At 32.9% G+C, this 16,965-nt stretch overlaps 2 protein-coding genes across 2 annotated transcripts; both read right to left on the bottom strand.

Annotated features, from left to right (window-relative positions):
- Positions 1–4,548: 4,548 nt before the first annotated feature.
- On the bottom strand, positions 4,549–4,851 carry LOC134722496 (KRAB-A domain-containing protein 2-like). Its single transcript, XM_063586117.1, has one exon. It carries the CDS (start codon positions 4,849–4,851, stop codon positions 4,549–4,551), a length of 303 nt encoding a protein of 100 aa, XP_063442187.1.
- Positions 4,852–10,863: 6,012 nt separating this feature from the next.
- On the bottom strand, positions 10,864–13,411 carry LOC134723329 (complement C1q-like protein 3). Its single transcript, XM_063586949.1, has 3 exons — positions 13,300–13,411; positions 12,193–12,252; positions 10,864–11,279 (listed from the first exon to the last, which is right to left on the bottom strand). The coding sequence occupies exons 1-3, from the start codon at positions 13,376–13,378 to the stop codon at positions 10,864–10,866; spliced, it is 555 nt and encodes a 184-aa protein (XP_063443019.1). The 5' UTR covers positions 13,379–13,411.
- Positions 13,412–16,965: the final 3,554 nt, after the last annotated feature.

The raw sequence follows: 16,965 nt of genomic DNA, 5'->3' as shown, positions 1-16,965 counted from the left end.
ATTTCTAATATTATGTAACAGCAAATTTAAATAACACAAAAAATCCGTATTTTCATGCCAGTACCGAAGTACTGGCTACTAGGCTGGTGATACCCTCTCGACAGTTAAATTTTAAATATTTAAAATTTAACTGTCTCGAGCGGATAAATATCTTATTTCACTCGATGCAGTGGTAGAATCTATATATATGTGCATATATATAAACCGAGTCTAAATTGAAAACTACGTTCAAACCTATGACTGCGTTGGATAAAAACGATATATATATATATACTAGTATATCAATACTCACGAGTCTTGACTAAATAAAATGTACATTTATTGAAAGTTAGACAAATTTAGTTATATTAAAAATGGTGAGCAGATGGTTATATTTGGACATAATACATGTGTACATCCGTATACGTACCGGTAATTAAACCCAACGAAAGCGGAGCATCCATTTGGCTGTGCGGGATGTATAAATACGCAGCCACGTCCGATGAAAATTAGGACATAACATCTTTTTGATCTTCAGAAATCTGCACACCCTCTGTAGGTGGCCTGCTGCAAGGCACAATGTCTGTCTTATCCTTTTGCATTATGCCCTGAATTTGTAGTGGCAGTCAAAATGTTCATGTCTAATTCCGATGGACCCCTATATTGCAGAACATTTTTATTGTAATAATGTTCTCATCCTGAACATTCACGAAATGTTTCCCCATGTGTTAAACAACAATCAATCTACTTGAACAATGCAGGTATCATAGCAACGTCACCTATACGAATATCCGACTGTCCCAATAATATGAAATCTGACTTAAATGAAAATCAAAAATCACGGAAATCGATATGTACTATCCCAATGGCAGATAGTTAATGGTTTCTGTTTGATTTTCCCTTTACTTTTAGCAACATTCCAGCAGCACCTGCATACGGGGTATATATCTCCCAATTGATACGATATTCCCGTGCTTGCATTTCCTATCATGATTTTCTTGATAGAGGGTTACTGCTCACAAGGAAGCTATTAAACCAAGAGTTCCAAATGGTGAAGTTGAAATCATCCCTTCGTATATTTTACGGACGCCATCACGAGTCGGTTGACCGTTATGGAATAACCGTTTCACAAATGATATCGGATATGTTCTTTACGTCGTAACTACAATCCCCTTCCCTTTCATGAATTTGACCTACCGAATTAGACTATTTACCGGATTTGTAATCGCATAAGCAACACGACGGGTGCTACATGTGGAGCAGGATCTACTTACCCTTCCGGAGCACCTGAGATCACCCCTAGTTTTTGATAGGGTTCGTGTTGTTTATTCTTTAGTTTTCTATGTTGTGTCACGTGTACTATTGTTATTTTGTTTGTCTTTTTCATTTTTAGCCAGAGCGTTGTCAGTTTGTTTTAGATTTATGAGTTTGACTGTCCCTTTGGTATCTTTCGTCCCTCTTTTTTAATGAATCGGCCGGGACGATTGAGAGCTTGACATATTGTAAATACAACGGTCAATTATGGAAGACTGAATGTTACTCTCTATATGTATGTTGGTTATCATTTTCGTATGATTGCTGTTTTGAATAACCAACATTTTCTTTTACTCATATGAATAATATTATTTCATCAAATGTTATAGTCATCCGTCCCACGATTTCGTATAAATATCTAGTAGGGGAAATTCCTGCCCAGGAATAAATTTGGGTTAAACCTCGTTCATCTGATGATATGACTATATGTATGTACACGTCTTTCATTAACGTCGGTCAAGTTACAGGATAAGCCAATTTTACAATACTGATGGTTACGGTTTTGGTGATGTCTAGGGAAGAGTTAGGAGTATATAACGAATCCGTGTTTGAGTAATACCATACACTTGATATATGCTTATAGGAGTAACACGACGGGTGTAAAATGTGGAGAAGAATCTGCTTCCTATTTTGGAGATAATTTCGGGTTATTTTTTTTTTGTGGGATTTTTTTTTGTTTTTCTAATTTGCCTAGGCGTTGTCAGTTTATTTTTCGAGTAATAATATAAACGGAGATGAAGAATGAGTGTCAATGAGACAACTCTCCATCCAATTCACAATTTGTAAAAGTAAACACTCATATAATTGAAAGAACGGTCTTTAACACGAAGCCACAGAAAGCGCGTCTGGCGTACTAAATTATAATCCTGGTACCTTTGATAACTACTCACACCGAACACCAATCTTTGAGTTTAAGGGCATACGTACCAGGTTTGGTCCCATTTGAAATTTTGATGAAAATTTGCATATACGCAATTTTTAACCTGATAAAATCAATATGTAATAACATATATACCTTCATGTGCTACTTTTTGAGTAAAAGGAGGTAGAAATTTTAGATATTTGCACAACATCCGGATTTGTGGACGTATTTTTCCTTTCGAAAGAAAGACATAACTCTTAGAACGTCTTATCAATTTATATTTTATTGGGTTATTTATTACATACAAATAATAAATCACCGAATAAAATAAAATGCACAATAATAATATCACAAACAATATTAATATGGAGAGATAACATTGGCTGTTTTTTGTTAAATTATCTATAATTTCTGTTTTATAAAATTGTTCTTTAAATTGTTGCATTTTATTTTAACAAATAGATCACATTTATCAAATACTCATGAATGTAGAAAAATGCGCCATTTTGTGCTGCATATTTATCAAATTTAAAAAAAAATATGCATATTAATATTTGACACTTTCTTGAAAATTGGTACAAATAGTCTTCATACGTAAACAAACCAAATGTCGTTTTATAAAAGAGGTGTCTATGAACTCGTTTTCAAATTAAATCAGCTTGTATGATAACAATCAGTCGAAAAATACATCTCACAGTTTGACGTCGCGAAAATAACATTTTACGTTAGCAACGTCATTACCTTCCCTGTTACTGTATCGTATGCCCTTAATTAAATGTCCCTTGGCATCTTTCGTATCAATTTTGAAAGGTTCATACTAATTTAGTATGACGTCCATTATCACTGTACTAGTATACACACTTTTAAGGGACCAACTGATGGACGCCTCCGGGTGCGGGAGTTTCGCGCTACATTGAAGACCCATTGGTGACCTTCGGCTCTTGTCTGCGTTTTGATCGGGTTGTTGTCGCTTTGACACATTCCCCATTTCTTTCCCAATTGTATACCTCATGGTAAAGTCTCACAACGTACTACAGTTATATGTATGCACATGTATCTACAATGAATGACACTATTGAGTAAGTACAATAACGTTTTGGACAGTATAAACATTGTGATTGTTGGCCTGTCTTGGTTGACCTAAGTGGATATATTTTAGTTCGGAAAACGAAATTATTCTATACAGAAGAATTCGTGTCATACTACAGAACAAAAGCAAAGACGTACATATTATACACTTTTCAACGGATGTGCATTTTATATTTAGCTTTACAACTGTACAGATTATATAAATTATGTTGCAGGCATTTTGTTAAATGACTGAAATTTTGAGGCATTTTACAATTTGAAAAATTATAAAGCATTTTACAAAATGCCTAAAAGACTAAAACTGAATGGAATGTACTCCAAATTTAACGACTGGAAATATCAAATCGATATTTCGTATATCATATAATTAAATATAGCATGCAATTTAAACAGTTTTATCGTTGTAATTAAATCATTTACATTAACACTGAAGATGAAAAATATTTGTTGCTACATGTAATGTTTGGATGGAAGCGACTGTTTTTGCAAAGACAACGTTAAGTGTCACGTCTAGTCTTACCACCAACACTACAGTCACATTTTGTGTAACCCTGACCATCACACAAAGAAACGTTACTGACAAGGATATTTCATTATCATATTTACAGTCACATTTTGTGTAACCCTGACCATCACACAAAGAAACGTTACTGACAAGGATATTTCATTATCATAATTTACAGAATGAATAGTAATAAAGTTACTGTCAGACAGTTCAAACTGATTCCCTGTGTAAAGTCCATGTATTATTACATCTTTAATTCCCATTTGAGAACCATGCTCTTCCCTTCCAGTAACAACATCCATGAGGTTACGAGGGTCTCCTTTTCCTCGATCCACATGGGGAATTGCAACTAATGCATTTGCTCCAACATCCACCTCTGTCAAAACTCTTACCGATAGATTTCTCATCCTGACAGCTTGTTTTGTCATTGAGTCTGATGCATACATTCTTTCATTTCTGATTACCTCTTCATTTGAAAACAGATGACAAGTAAAAGTATCAGACATGTTTCCTTTAGAACACAGTTCACAAGTCGAACACTGGATATTCGAAAACCATGGGTTTTCAAACACGGCACACATGAACATCTAGTTCTGTTTCCTGAGTTTCGGATATATGCAATGCTGCATTAAGCTGGCTTATCTCGTCATGCTCGTTTTGCTTATCAGAGCTTAACTCATTTGGCTTGTAATTGCTCATCTCATCTTGCTTATCAGAGCTTTGAAGATAGTGGTAGTGATGATGACGAATTACAGCCAAACATTGCCTTGTATGATGATCTGTTAATACCAGAATGAATCTAGATAACCAGCATATCTTTAATAACTGCATTTCCTCTTTCGATACCTTCTTGTGAATGAGGATGTCGAGGTTTTCCATGAACTTTTGTACAATCTGCCCTCATGTCTTCTTTGATGATATTGGCTGTAAATTCATATCTGTTATCGATATGTGGGGCACCAAAAAGTAAAAATATATCCAGTAGCTGATAGGCGAATTCTGAGACATACTTTGATGTTAGTGCTCGCAGTATAGCAAACTTGGTCAGATGATCTTGATAATGCATGATAAATCTGAGATTACCATCTTGCATAGATTGCATGTCTACTAGATCAACCTGAACTCTACTGTTAAAGTCCTTACTTTTCAACGGCTTTTATACAAAAAAGATATAGAAATTTATCCTGAAATTATCATCTTCAGTGTTAATGAAACGCGTTAATAATAATGAAACCAGATTACCAATTCAAAATGCAAATAAAATGTGCTACAGCCAAGTAAAAGCATGGAATACATGGAATATGAAAACCAAATTGGAAAGTTTAATTTTTTGTTATTTTTGAATTAAAAGACCTTCTTTCTTGTCATAGTTAAACTACCTATGAGTACAGAAGTTTGACATGTATTTAATAAACTCACTATTGACTATTGAGTATACATGTGAACAGGGAAAATTATATATACATGTATATTAAAAGACATACCTCCTCAACATGTTCAATACTGTTAGTTCCAAGTAGTTTTTCTCTACACAGTCTACAAAATGCTGTAATATTAAAGAAAAAAGATACACAATTGATCTCATTATGTGTATAACTATCAGAACAACATGTATTTACTATTTTTACTTGTATGTACATACATGTACAAACATAAATTTAAAAACCTATCTCAAGTAAACATGAATGAAAGAAGGTCATCCGCCCTTATAAATCCTTCTGGCAAATCATAGTTGTGGCAACATTACAGCTATATTGGAGTTTTGTTGCTAAAATGATGCTAAGTGACTAATGTCAAGTAATGTCTAACAAGGTACATACGTATAGTGGTGAGTATTCCCTAAGGAAAGGTTTTTACTCCTTTTTAAATTACATCATGAATATTTTGTGCACATCAGGGTTATTATGATAACTTTTTCTGTTTATACAGAAAGCAAAGTTCTACCCTCAGAGGTTATTCTTATACATGTATGTACAATATTAATGTACCGAGTAATGAACTTAATATTCCTACATTAAAAGAAAGGAAAGTTTAAATGTGTAACTCATGAACTGTCAACATGCAACATCCATACCTGATCATACCTTCAATAAAACCAACATAATTTCCATGATCCCAACAGGAGCCCCTTCACTTCAGTCAAAGGTGTTGTGTTTTGTGATTATACTACATTTTTTTTCAAACAAATAACACTTTCAAACTGACTATAGAGGGTAACAAAAACACAATTGACCAAACTTCTTTCTGCATAAACTTCAAAATTTAGTGACGGTTAAATTAAGAAAGGGAAGGGAAACGCCGACCAATGTACCAGAAGGTACTAATTCGCCCCATTACATGATAATTCGTCCCTGGAGAAAATTACAACTTTTTAGAAAATGCTTTTCAGGTCTATCAGGATAAGACAATTTCCTTGATTTACATGTAACTTCATGAGGGATTGAACTTTAATATCATGCATTTACTTTAATCATGTTAATCTACATTTACATACAAGTCTTCACAATAATTGAACATCCAATTCCTCACTCAAATCATAATTGCTCTTATTGGGCTAATTCTGGCATCATTTTAGTACATATAATATTTAGAATGAGAAATGAGAAAATTATATGTTTGCTTTAAGGACATTGGGGCGCTTTTTGTCATGGATTGAAATAGCACTGCAAAGAAGCCAGAATGATGTCAGTAGAAGCATCAATGTTCTGACACCCTCATCAGTTTGCTGCTTTAAAGTATCAATTTTGAAGCATTCTTGCCGCAACATTTTTTATTTCATAAGGACTTGCATGAAATGATGTGATTATCATGTACCTTACAAATATGGACATGAAACAGCATTTATGTTATTTTTTTCTCTCTCAAAAACAAGATTAAAAAACTTCACATTATTTTATGTTAAATAGTTTAAAAAGGGGATATTAAAGAAGTTCACATTTATGATATTAAAGTCAAATGGTAGATAAACTGTAAGGTTTGTTGTTTTTGTGTTTTCATGGTTTTTTGTGTTTTATTTTTTATTTTTGGAGGGGTACCTGACAGCTGCATTTTTAACTTTTTGGTCTTATAAGTGCAATTATGATCACTGTATCTTTTTTACAGAAACAAATCATTAGCTAAATATTGTCTACTTACTTGTCCCAATAGGAATGAAAACGTCTGTGTCTCTGTAACAAGTCTTTGAAACATCTTGGGTGCAACATGTCGATCCCCAACTTTTGTAGCATTTACTGAAGGCACACCACAATTTTTCCATCAATGTTTCTTGTAAGTTGTTTGAATGATAACATTTCTATGAATGTTACAGGTCCTTAGTTGTGGTGTACAATGGAAAGGGATGTCAGATTCAAGTAAAGAAATTTCTGACAAAAAACTATACATGTCTCTTTCAAATGAAAGCGGTTTCAAAAATATCTGTCATCGCTGCACTTGTCACAATTGCGTAGGAAATCTTTTATGCCACTCATTTTATAAATCGAAGATTACAGATTCTACATGGATGAATAAATACGCTAAACAAGCTAGTTATGGCAAGCAAAGTTTTTTTTATACACTGTCTACAGACAGACATAGTTCCATTGTTCAGACAATATTTTTATAATATGAGGACATCATACCAACTTAACCATATATAAAAGTGTAGGCTTACATCACTGTGACAAAATTATCCATTTCCCATTATGCTTGAATATAAAACATGAACAAAATCGTAAAATAACCTTGTTGTCTGCATTTGTTTACATTTTCGCTCCTGTTTTTAGGTTAATGTGTTTCTCTTAAGAGAACTCCACAAAGGGAGGTAATTTGATTAGGTAAATACAGGACAACTCGACTTTTCATGGTCAATTTATTTCAACACAGTCAATTTGCCCACTGATTTTTTTTCTTTTCTTGTTTAACCTGAATTCATTCTCCCTATTTTTATAATCAACAATATAAGAAATGGCTGCCTTTTTTTACAACAACTGATCAAAATAGGCTCTAAAATCCCCCTTTTATTGCACTTTTTACCCTATTTAAGCTAAATAGATTTTTTTAAAAGAAAGTTTACTGCTAAAAACAATTTTCATTTGTTTTATTTTAACTGAAAAAAGGTTAAATGCCTGAATATTTATATAATTTTCTTTTTATAGGTCATAATTGATCATAAATTGTAAACACCTCATTTTCCCCCTTTTTTGCCACTTTAAGTCCTGTTACCATGGAAACGGTAAACATAAGAGGCTAAGTGTAGTAATATTTTTTGCTAAGCTCATGTGGCTCTATTGAACTAATAAAGTTTAAAACATATATATTTTAGTGCGTGCCGAAATATTTTGGTGATTACAGAGAATTGCTCTTAACAGCTATACCTTTACTGGCAATTTTCTTTTTTATTGAGTTGACATTCTTCGAACATTTCTTTAAACAAGTTTATGGCATGCCTTTTCACATTTGTGCACTTCTTGTTGACCTCTTTTAACATTTTATCTCTTCCACCATGTCCAGTTTTCAAATATACTCTCATTATAATGCTGTATATTTCCTGTGCATATGCATAATATAGGAAAGGATCTGTCAATGACTAGTAAAATATAAAAACTTAACCTACAGGCTACATTTTTTGAAGAATAATCTTAAATTTATTTTCCTCAATCCTTTTTTTAGCTCACCTGACCTGAAAGGTCAAGTGAGCTTTTCTCATCATTGGCGTCCGTCGTCCGTAAACTTTTACAAAAATCTTCTCCTCTGAAACTACTGGGCCAAATTTAACCAAACTTGGCCACAATCATCCTTGGGGTATCTAGTTTGAAAAATGTGTCCGATGACCTGGCCATCTAACCAAGATGGCCGCCATGGCTAAAATAGAACACAGGGGTAAAATGTATATTTTGGCTTATATCTTTGAAACCAAAGCATTTAGAGCAAATCTGACACGGGGTAAAATTGTTGATCAGGTCAAGATCAATCTGCCCTGAAATTTTCAGACGAATCGGACAACCTGTTGTTGGGTTACTACCTCTGGATTGGTTATTTTAAGAAAATTTTGCAGTTTTTGGTTATTATCTTCAATACTATTATTGATAGAGATAAACTGTAAACAGCAATTATGTTCAGCAAAGTAAGACCTACAAATAAGTCAAAATTTTCAGTCAACCCCTTAAGGAGTTATTGCCCTTTTAGTCAATTTTGAACAACTTTTCGTCATTTTTTGTAACTTGTACAAAAATCTTCTTCTCTGAAACTAATGCGCCAGTTTTAACCAAACTTATAGCCACAATTATACAGTTTAAAAAATGTGTCCGATGACCCCGCCTACCAAACAAAATGGCCGACATGGCTAAAATTAGAACAAAGTGGTAAAATGCAGTTTTTGCTTTATATCTTTGAAACTAAGACATTTAGGGCAAATCTTTCAGAAATCTAAATATCCATTAGAATAAGATCTATCTCCCCACAAATTTTCAGATGAATCGAACAATCCGTTGTTGGGTTGCTGCCCTAAAATTGGTAATTTTAAGGACATTTTGCAGTTTCTGGTTATTATCTTGAATACTATTATCATGATTATAGATAGAGATAAACTGTAAACAGCAATTATGTTCAGCAAAGTAAGATCTTCAAATAAGTCAGCATGATGAAAATTGTTAGATGACCCCTTAAGGAGTTATTGCCCTTTATAGTCAATATTGAACAACTCTTTGTCATTTTTGTAACTTTTACAAAAATCTTCCATTCATAAACTATGGGCCAAATTTAACCAGACTTGGTCACAATCATTACTAGGGTATCTTTTGAAAAAAAGTGTCTAATGACCCTGCCTATCAACAAAGATAGCCGACATCAGTAAATACAGTAACAGGTGAGCGACACAGGCTCGTTAAAAAGTACTGTGATGATAGCTGTAATCCAATCGTTTGGGACAGCCCCTTCATCATATTTTTTCTTGAATAATGTTGTTATGTATGGGGATATACTTGTACCTGGGGAGATAATCTAATTTGCAAGCTAGGCATAGCATTTTTAAAATTTTGGTTTTCATTTTTTACCAAACAACTGGCTTAATTTTTGCAGAACTTTGCAATCTAATGTTTTAATTATAAAATAGTGCTTAGTATATTACTTTTCTTAATCAAATCACCTTTTAGTTTCTAGAACTTCAAGTGAAACCAGAAAAGGTCATCCTGTCCAAGGTGCTTTTTCTGGATTTACCTTCATCTGGTGTTTTTCTAGAAAAAAAATTGCAGTGTCAAGATTTAACAGTTATATCCCTTTCATTAGGTTAAATGTTGAATCTTTTGATGTTTTGAATTTAACCTTAGCAGCTGGCCCGAGAACACAGTTATTTCGTAGTGCATTTCTTTTAGACAATAAATTGAAATTTAAAAAATCGCACCTGCTCTTTCTCAAAAATATTTTTACAGTGTAGTGTTCTACCAGTGAGACAAATAATATCAAAATTATAGAAACTTCTACAAGCTCTAACTCAAAATATTGACAACTCTGTGTTAAGGGGGTGTAAAATCAGTTTGACAGCTTCAGACGTGATAAAATTTGAACTTTTTGAACTGGACCAAATCACTACTTAACATAAAGATTCAGCACCCAATTTTTTTTAAAATGTAATTACATCCCCCTACTTAATATTTCATGCATTTAATATCAAGAAATAAATTGAGATAGTGTATCAAATAAAACATGCAAGTTATACAATGCTTACAATAGGGACTATATTCGTAGACAACGAAAACTAAAGGACGATAACTGTGTCCTTGGACCAGCTTTATTATTTATATAGAACTGTGTTGGAAGCAGATCTTTGGTAGTCTGCTCAATTTATTCACTTCTTTTCAAGACTGGGTAATTTAGAACTCAACATATTGTTAAGTCACCTGACTATTATTGAAGATCATATGTTGACCTAAAATCCTAAAATTGTGTTGTTAGGTGGCTGTGTCATACAATATACCAAACACTGCTGTTCATTAATGCATGTGTAAAACTTTCATTTTGAAAGGAAGACATGTATAATATTACTCATATAGATAGAATGAAAATACCTGTTTGTTGGATGTACAATTAAGGTCACCTGACAACATGGCAAAAAGCATTAAAAATAATGTTTTATATTTTATTAAGAGATAAGAAAGCCAGAAAACATAGTATAGTGATTGCTATCACTGTAGATTGTCTGACTCATGTTATAATGTTTAACAAACACACGGTCTCCTTTCTTTAAATTGAGAACAATGCTAGCAGAACCTGTTTTATGACCTTGTCCAGTGTATAATCCCACAGTTTTTTCATCGTTTTTCCATATGGATGCATGAAACCATTTTCCACTCTGAGACATCATCGTGGCAGTTATTTGATAAAAGCCTTTCTTTGGTGCTGTAAATATTCCAGAATTTGGGTTATATCCTTTACCAGCATTGGTCCAAACTTTATCAAACTTTACTGTTTCTAGAGGACCCATGGATTTACTAGCTGACAGAGAAGCTGTGAAGGCAATTGCCTGTAATTTCTTCTGGCATTTACAGGAAGACAGTTCTGCAAAGAAAAAGGACGGCATTATTGGCATAAAACTTGGACATACGATTAATTTTTGACTTTTTATTATTTGAAGAGATGTAGACGCTATAATGAGTTGTTATGAAAAGATTTTCAGAAGGACATAATTCTGGATGAACTAAGAAGATTATATTGAATCCACATACAGTTTGTTACATAATCTCAACTCATATTTGGCCCAAATATTAGTGCAAATTTAAAAGCTATCATACCTTTAATAACGGTTACCACAATAATTTACCTCGTTTAACAACAATTTTTATTTGAGAACACATTAGTTTGGAACAACTTCGTGTTTGGGGAGAAAATAGATTAATGATGAAAACTTCATAAATTCTGCAGTTTTCATGAAAACAGTTCATATTATAACATCATCACACCAAATTATTTGTTTATATTTCTTGACTTTCTGCATTTCCAAGCATTACTTAGTATGTGCAAATTTTAAATAAATCACAATAACTGTATTTTCTGATGCTTAAACCAAGCTTTAATGCTCCAAGTCCTTTCTCTAATTTGTTATTCCTGACAAATTGAAACAAAAACTTGGTGCATGGCTATTATGGCTAAGATTATATACATGTATTGGTATTTGGTGAACAGAAAGTCTTTGAGACATGAATCTGAAAACACAATCACACAGTATAGTGTGCTCACATGAAGCTTCCAAACTGCATTTGTAATTCCTGAGAAAAATCAAAGCATATAAAAAAATGCGACCTCAAAAATTTCATGGAATGGAATGTAGGACACACTAAAGGATGGACTGATGTCAGTTAATATATATTTCTGTTTGGTTCTTACAAAACGAAATAAAGAAATCAAAATTCAAACTGCTGTTCAAGTGTTGAAAATTCAAAATAAGTATATCAAATGCTGTTTAAGAACATACCTTGATTGGAACCTTTAATTTTCATCATCATGTTAAGAAGATCTTGAAGAAGGCCATTCTCTGCAAATAAAAAAAAATGCTTTATGTAAAAGGTGTTACAGAATATATTCAGTCACACTATGAAATAGTCATTTCCTTTGATATGTATGCCGCCGCCATAGCAGAGGGGGTATTCAGTTTTATCCTTGTCCGTCTGGACGTTCTTATGTCCATACGTCGCAAAATTGGTTTGCGTTCTCTAACTTGATTTTGCCTTAACAAAATGTTATGAAAAGTATTCACAATACTAATTACCACAAAGAATAAAGCAACGCAAAATCATGCATGTCAACTCATAAATTGAAACTGGTGGGATGTATATGCAAACCCTGACAAAACATAAGGGTGTAAACTTTTAAGCATAAGAGATACGGCACAAAATGTGATAAAAAAGTCTACATTTTTTACCAACAAGCCCAATAAAAATTCAATAACACAAAAATGAAATAAAAAATCATCACAAAAAGTATACAGCTGTTCAGATTCATTAGATTACATGTGAGACCCCCCCCTTTTTTTTTTACAAAAAACTCAGGTTCTCTTAAAGGAAATTGTTGAATCATCACCAAAAAGTATTCATATCTTTAATTTAATAATTTAATATAACTAAGAAGTGTTTAAAGTTTTAAGCAAAAATCATTAATCTTTTTTGTGATACGGCACAAATATGAAAAAAACACCCCTTTTTTTGAGTTACAAATAAGAAATAACTATGTAAAGTTTCATGAAATTTGGATAAGTATTTCTCAAGTTATGATGCGAAATGTTCAGGACGAACAGAGTAACCCAGGACAATTGTATTAGAACTATAATATGTCCCAACAAAATTTTACGGGCGTATAAAAATTCATATTTTCTGTCTTGTAACTTAAGTTTGCCCATTAAATATTATGAAATCAGATCAAGTACAAATTTGGGTAGCGTCACTTTTATTGTTCTTCATGTATGTCTCTTTATAATGTATGTAAGCGGGAGCATCGTCTGTGTCCATGAGGACACATTATCCATTTAATTTTTCTTACTTGTAATGCTAAACTAAATTAAAATTTGTCTTAATTAATTACTTACGAAGTTCAGTATCACATGCCGACTCCACTTTAACTATCATCATCAAAAACATGAAAAAAATCAAAGTTGTCCTTAACATTGTGTTCAAGGGAAGGTAACCTGTTTTATTAGATAAGTGCTTTGGATGTTTGTATTGCATCTCAACTCATATTTATACTTAATTGAAACCTTACAAGCTGTTATGTGTTTTTCTCATTAAATGAAATATGATTCTAAATGATATTATATGACATGCAACTTAAAAACAGTTCCTAGAACAATTACTCACTCCTAAAACTGCAGAGTTGCATAACCTTGCCTGTTTGTAAATGATTTACTGTCAAAACATATATGACTCTTAAAAAAAATAATTCATATGAATCATTGTGAAAGATGAGTTATAGGAATAGCAAAATATGAAATTATAACTTTTAATGAGTCAAGGAATTGAATGGGTTTAAATATTTTGAAAATTTTCTGCACTGCATTTAAACTAAAATATTTAGTAATGAATGATAATTAATGTTAATTTCAATTCCTATTTTTTTTAATTTTTAATTTTTAGCTCATCACTTGGCGTCCGTCGTCGTCGTCTGTCGTTAGCTTTTACAAAAATCTTCTCATCTCATCAACTACAGGGCCAAATTATACCAAACTTGGCCACAATCATCATTTGGGTATCTAGTTTAAAAATGTGTCCGGTGACCCCGCCAACCAACCAAGATGGCTACAATGGCTAAAAATAGAACATAGGGGAAAATGCAGTTTTCGACTTATAACTCAAAAACCGACGCATTTAGAGAAAATCTGACAGTGGTAAAATTGTTTAACAGGTCAAGATATATCTGCCCACAAATTTTCAGATGAATTGGACAACCTGTTGTGGGGTTGCTGTCCCTAAATTGGTAATTTTTAGGAAATTTTACTGTTTGGGCCAGGTGAGCTTTTCCCATCACTTGGCGTCCGTCGTCGTAAACTTTTCCAAAATCCCTCTGAAACTGCTGGCCGAAATTAAATCAAACTTTGCCACAATCATCATTGGGGTATCTTGTTTAAAAAATGTGTGCGGTGACCCGGCCAACCAACAAAGATGGCGGCCATGGCTAAAAATAGAACATAGGGGTAAAATACAGTTTTTGGCTTATAACTCAAAAACCGAAGCATTTAGAGCAAATCTGACACTGGGTAAAATTGTTAACGAGGTAAAGATCTATCTGCCCTGAAATTTTCAGACGAATTATGTTGCTGCCCCTGAATTGGTAATTTTAAGGAAACTGTAAACAGCAATAATGTTCAGCAAAGTAAGATTTATAAATAAGTCAACTTGACCGAAATGGTCAGTTGACCCGTTTAGGAGTTATTGCCCTTTATAGTCAATTTTTTAACCATCACTTTGCGTCCGTCGTCAGTCGTTAACTTTTACAAAAATCTTCTCCCCTGAAACTACTAGGCCAAATTTACCCAAACTTGGCCACAATCATCATTGGGTTATTTGTTTTAAAAATGTGTCTGATGACCCGGTCAACCAACCAAGATGGCCGCCACGGCTAAAAATATAACATAGGGGTAAAATACAGTTTTTGGCTTATAACTCAAAAACCAAAGCATTTAGAGCAAATCTGACAGTGGCTCAAATTGTTTATCAGGTCAAGATCTATCTGCCATAAAATTTTCAAATGAATCGGACGACCTGTTGTTGGGTTGCTGCCCCTGAATTGATAATTTTGAGGAAATTTTACTGTTTTTGGTTATTATCTTGAATATTATTATAGATAGAGATAAACTGTAAACAGCAATAATGTTCAGCAAAGTAAGATCTACAAATAAGTCAACTTGACTGAAATGGTCAGTTGACCCCTTTAGGAGGTATTGCCCTTTATAGTCATTTTTTTCCACAATTTTAAGTAAATCTTAGTAGTCTTTTACAAAAATCTTCTCCTCTGAAACTACATTGTTAAATTAAACCAAACTTGGCCACAATCATCATTTGGGTATTTAGTTTAAAATATGTGTGGCGTGACCCGGCCAACCAACCAAGATGGCCGCCACGGCTAAAAATAGAACATAAGGGTAATATTCAGTTTTTGGCTTATAACTCAAAAACCAAAGCATTTAAAGCAAATCTGACATGAAGTAAAATTGTTTATCTGGTCAAAATCTATCTGCCCTGACATTTTCAGATGAATCGGACAACCCGTTGTTGGGTTGCTGCCCCTGAATTGGTAGTTTTAAGGAAATTTTGCTGTTTTTGGTTATTATCTTAAATATTATTATAGATAGAGATAAACTGTAAGCAGCAATAATGTTCTGCAAAGTAAGATTTACAAATAAGTCAACATGACCAAATTGGTCAGTTGACCCTTTAAGGAGTTATTGCCTTTTTAGGTAAATTTTTTACAATTTTTAACAATTTTTGTAAATTTAAAAAAAAAATATTTTCAACTGTTATTACTGGGCCAAGTTCATTATAGATAGAGCTAATTGTAGCAACAAGAATATTCAGTATAGAAAGATCTACAAACACTTCACCAAAACACAATTTTGTCATGAATTTATCTGTGTCCATTGTTTAATATGCACATAGACCAAGGTAAGCGACACAGGCTCTTGAGAGCCTCTAGTTTGTAATTTTACAATATATTTATATCATCTATTTCATATATTTCATATACAGCTTGTACAGTTTATATACAGATGTAAAGATGTAGTACGGTTTATATACATCTTCAGAACTGTACATCAAGATTAATTGTACTTTTAAAAGTAGCTGTCTATCCCACATATGTATTCATAGACCGAAAACCAGTGAAAATTATGTCATCTTAAAGCTCAAACCCGATTTATACTACTGTTGCCTTTATTTATTACCTACTTTTAATGAAATAGCCGGGACGATTGAGAGCTTAACATACTGTAAAGAAAACTGTCCACAATTGTCATAATTGAAGACTATGTTACTCTCTCTATATATTTTGATTATTATTTAAATTTAAAACATGTGAGTATAGCAATAAATTTTTGACAATTGCTGGATTTAGGATTTACAGATTTAAGACTTGGGAATATTTTACGAATATGTCGCAGATTTATGGAACCAAAAGACAACCATACGACTTTGACTCTCCTGTTGGAAGATGACAATTTGAAATTGGACATTCACAGGACATTGATGGAATCAAAAGTAACGACGACAAATATTTAATGAACAGTATTAACCAAACAAAATGAGATACATAAATTCAGTTCTCCGTTTTTCTGAAAATGCCATACATTAACAAGTCCTTATCGTGGAATTTAATGATACCTGTCAGTCCAATACGTTCAATTTATTTGAACTAAAAATTAAATAAACTACAGACACGGCTTCATCTGCCTCCTTTTTAGACCTTTCCCAGCGGGCACATCAACGTTGCTTCAACGTTGAAACAACGTCATGCTGAAACGTTGAATCAACGTTGAATAATAGGTTGAAAATGAAAGGTCCTTTCAACGTTGAAAATACAACATTGCATCAACGTTTAGATAATTAGTTTCTTTATAATGTTTGTGCTATTTTCACATTTTTTGATCAGTGTGAAAAAGATATTTAGTGAAATATCTATTCTCTGCAAATAATTGGATGAAATTTATCATTACCTCAAAATTTCTTGGTTTCTTCTGAATTTTCCTAGTGTGACAAGATGAACA

This window comes from Mytilus trossulus, chromosome 6 (assembly GCF_036588685.1).
Source record: "Mytilus trossulus isolate FHL-02 chromosome 6, PNRI_Mtr1.1.1.hap1, whole genome shotgun sequence".
Classification (NCBI taxonomy): Eukaryota; Metazoa; Mollusca; class Bivalvia; order Mytilida; family Mytilidae; genus Mytilus; species Mytilus trossulus.
This window is presented reverse-complemented; position numbering and strand designations above follow the sequence as displayed.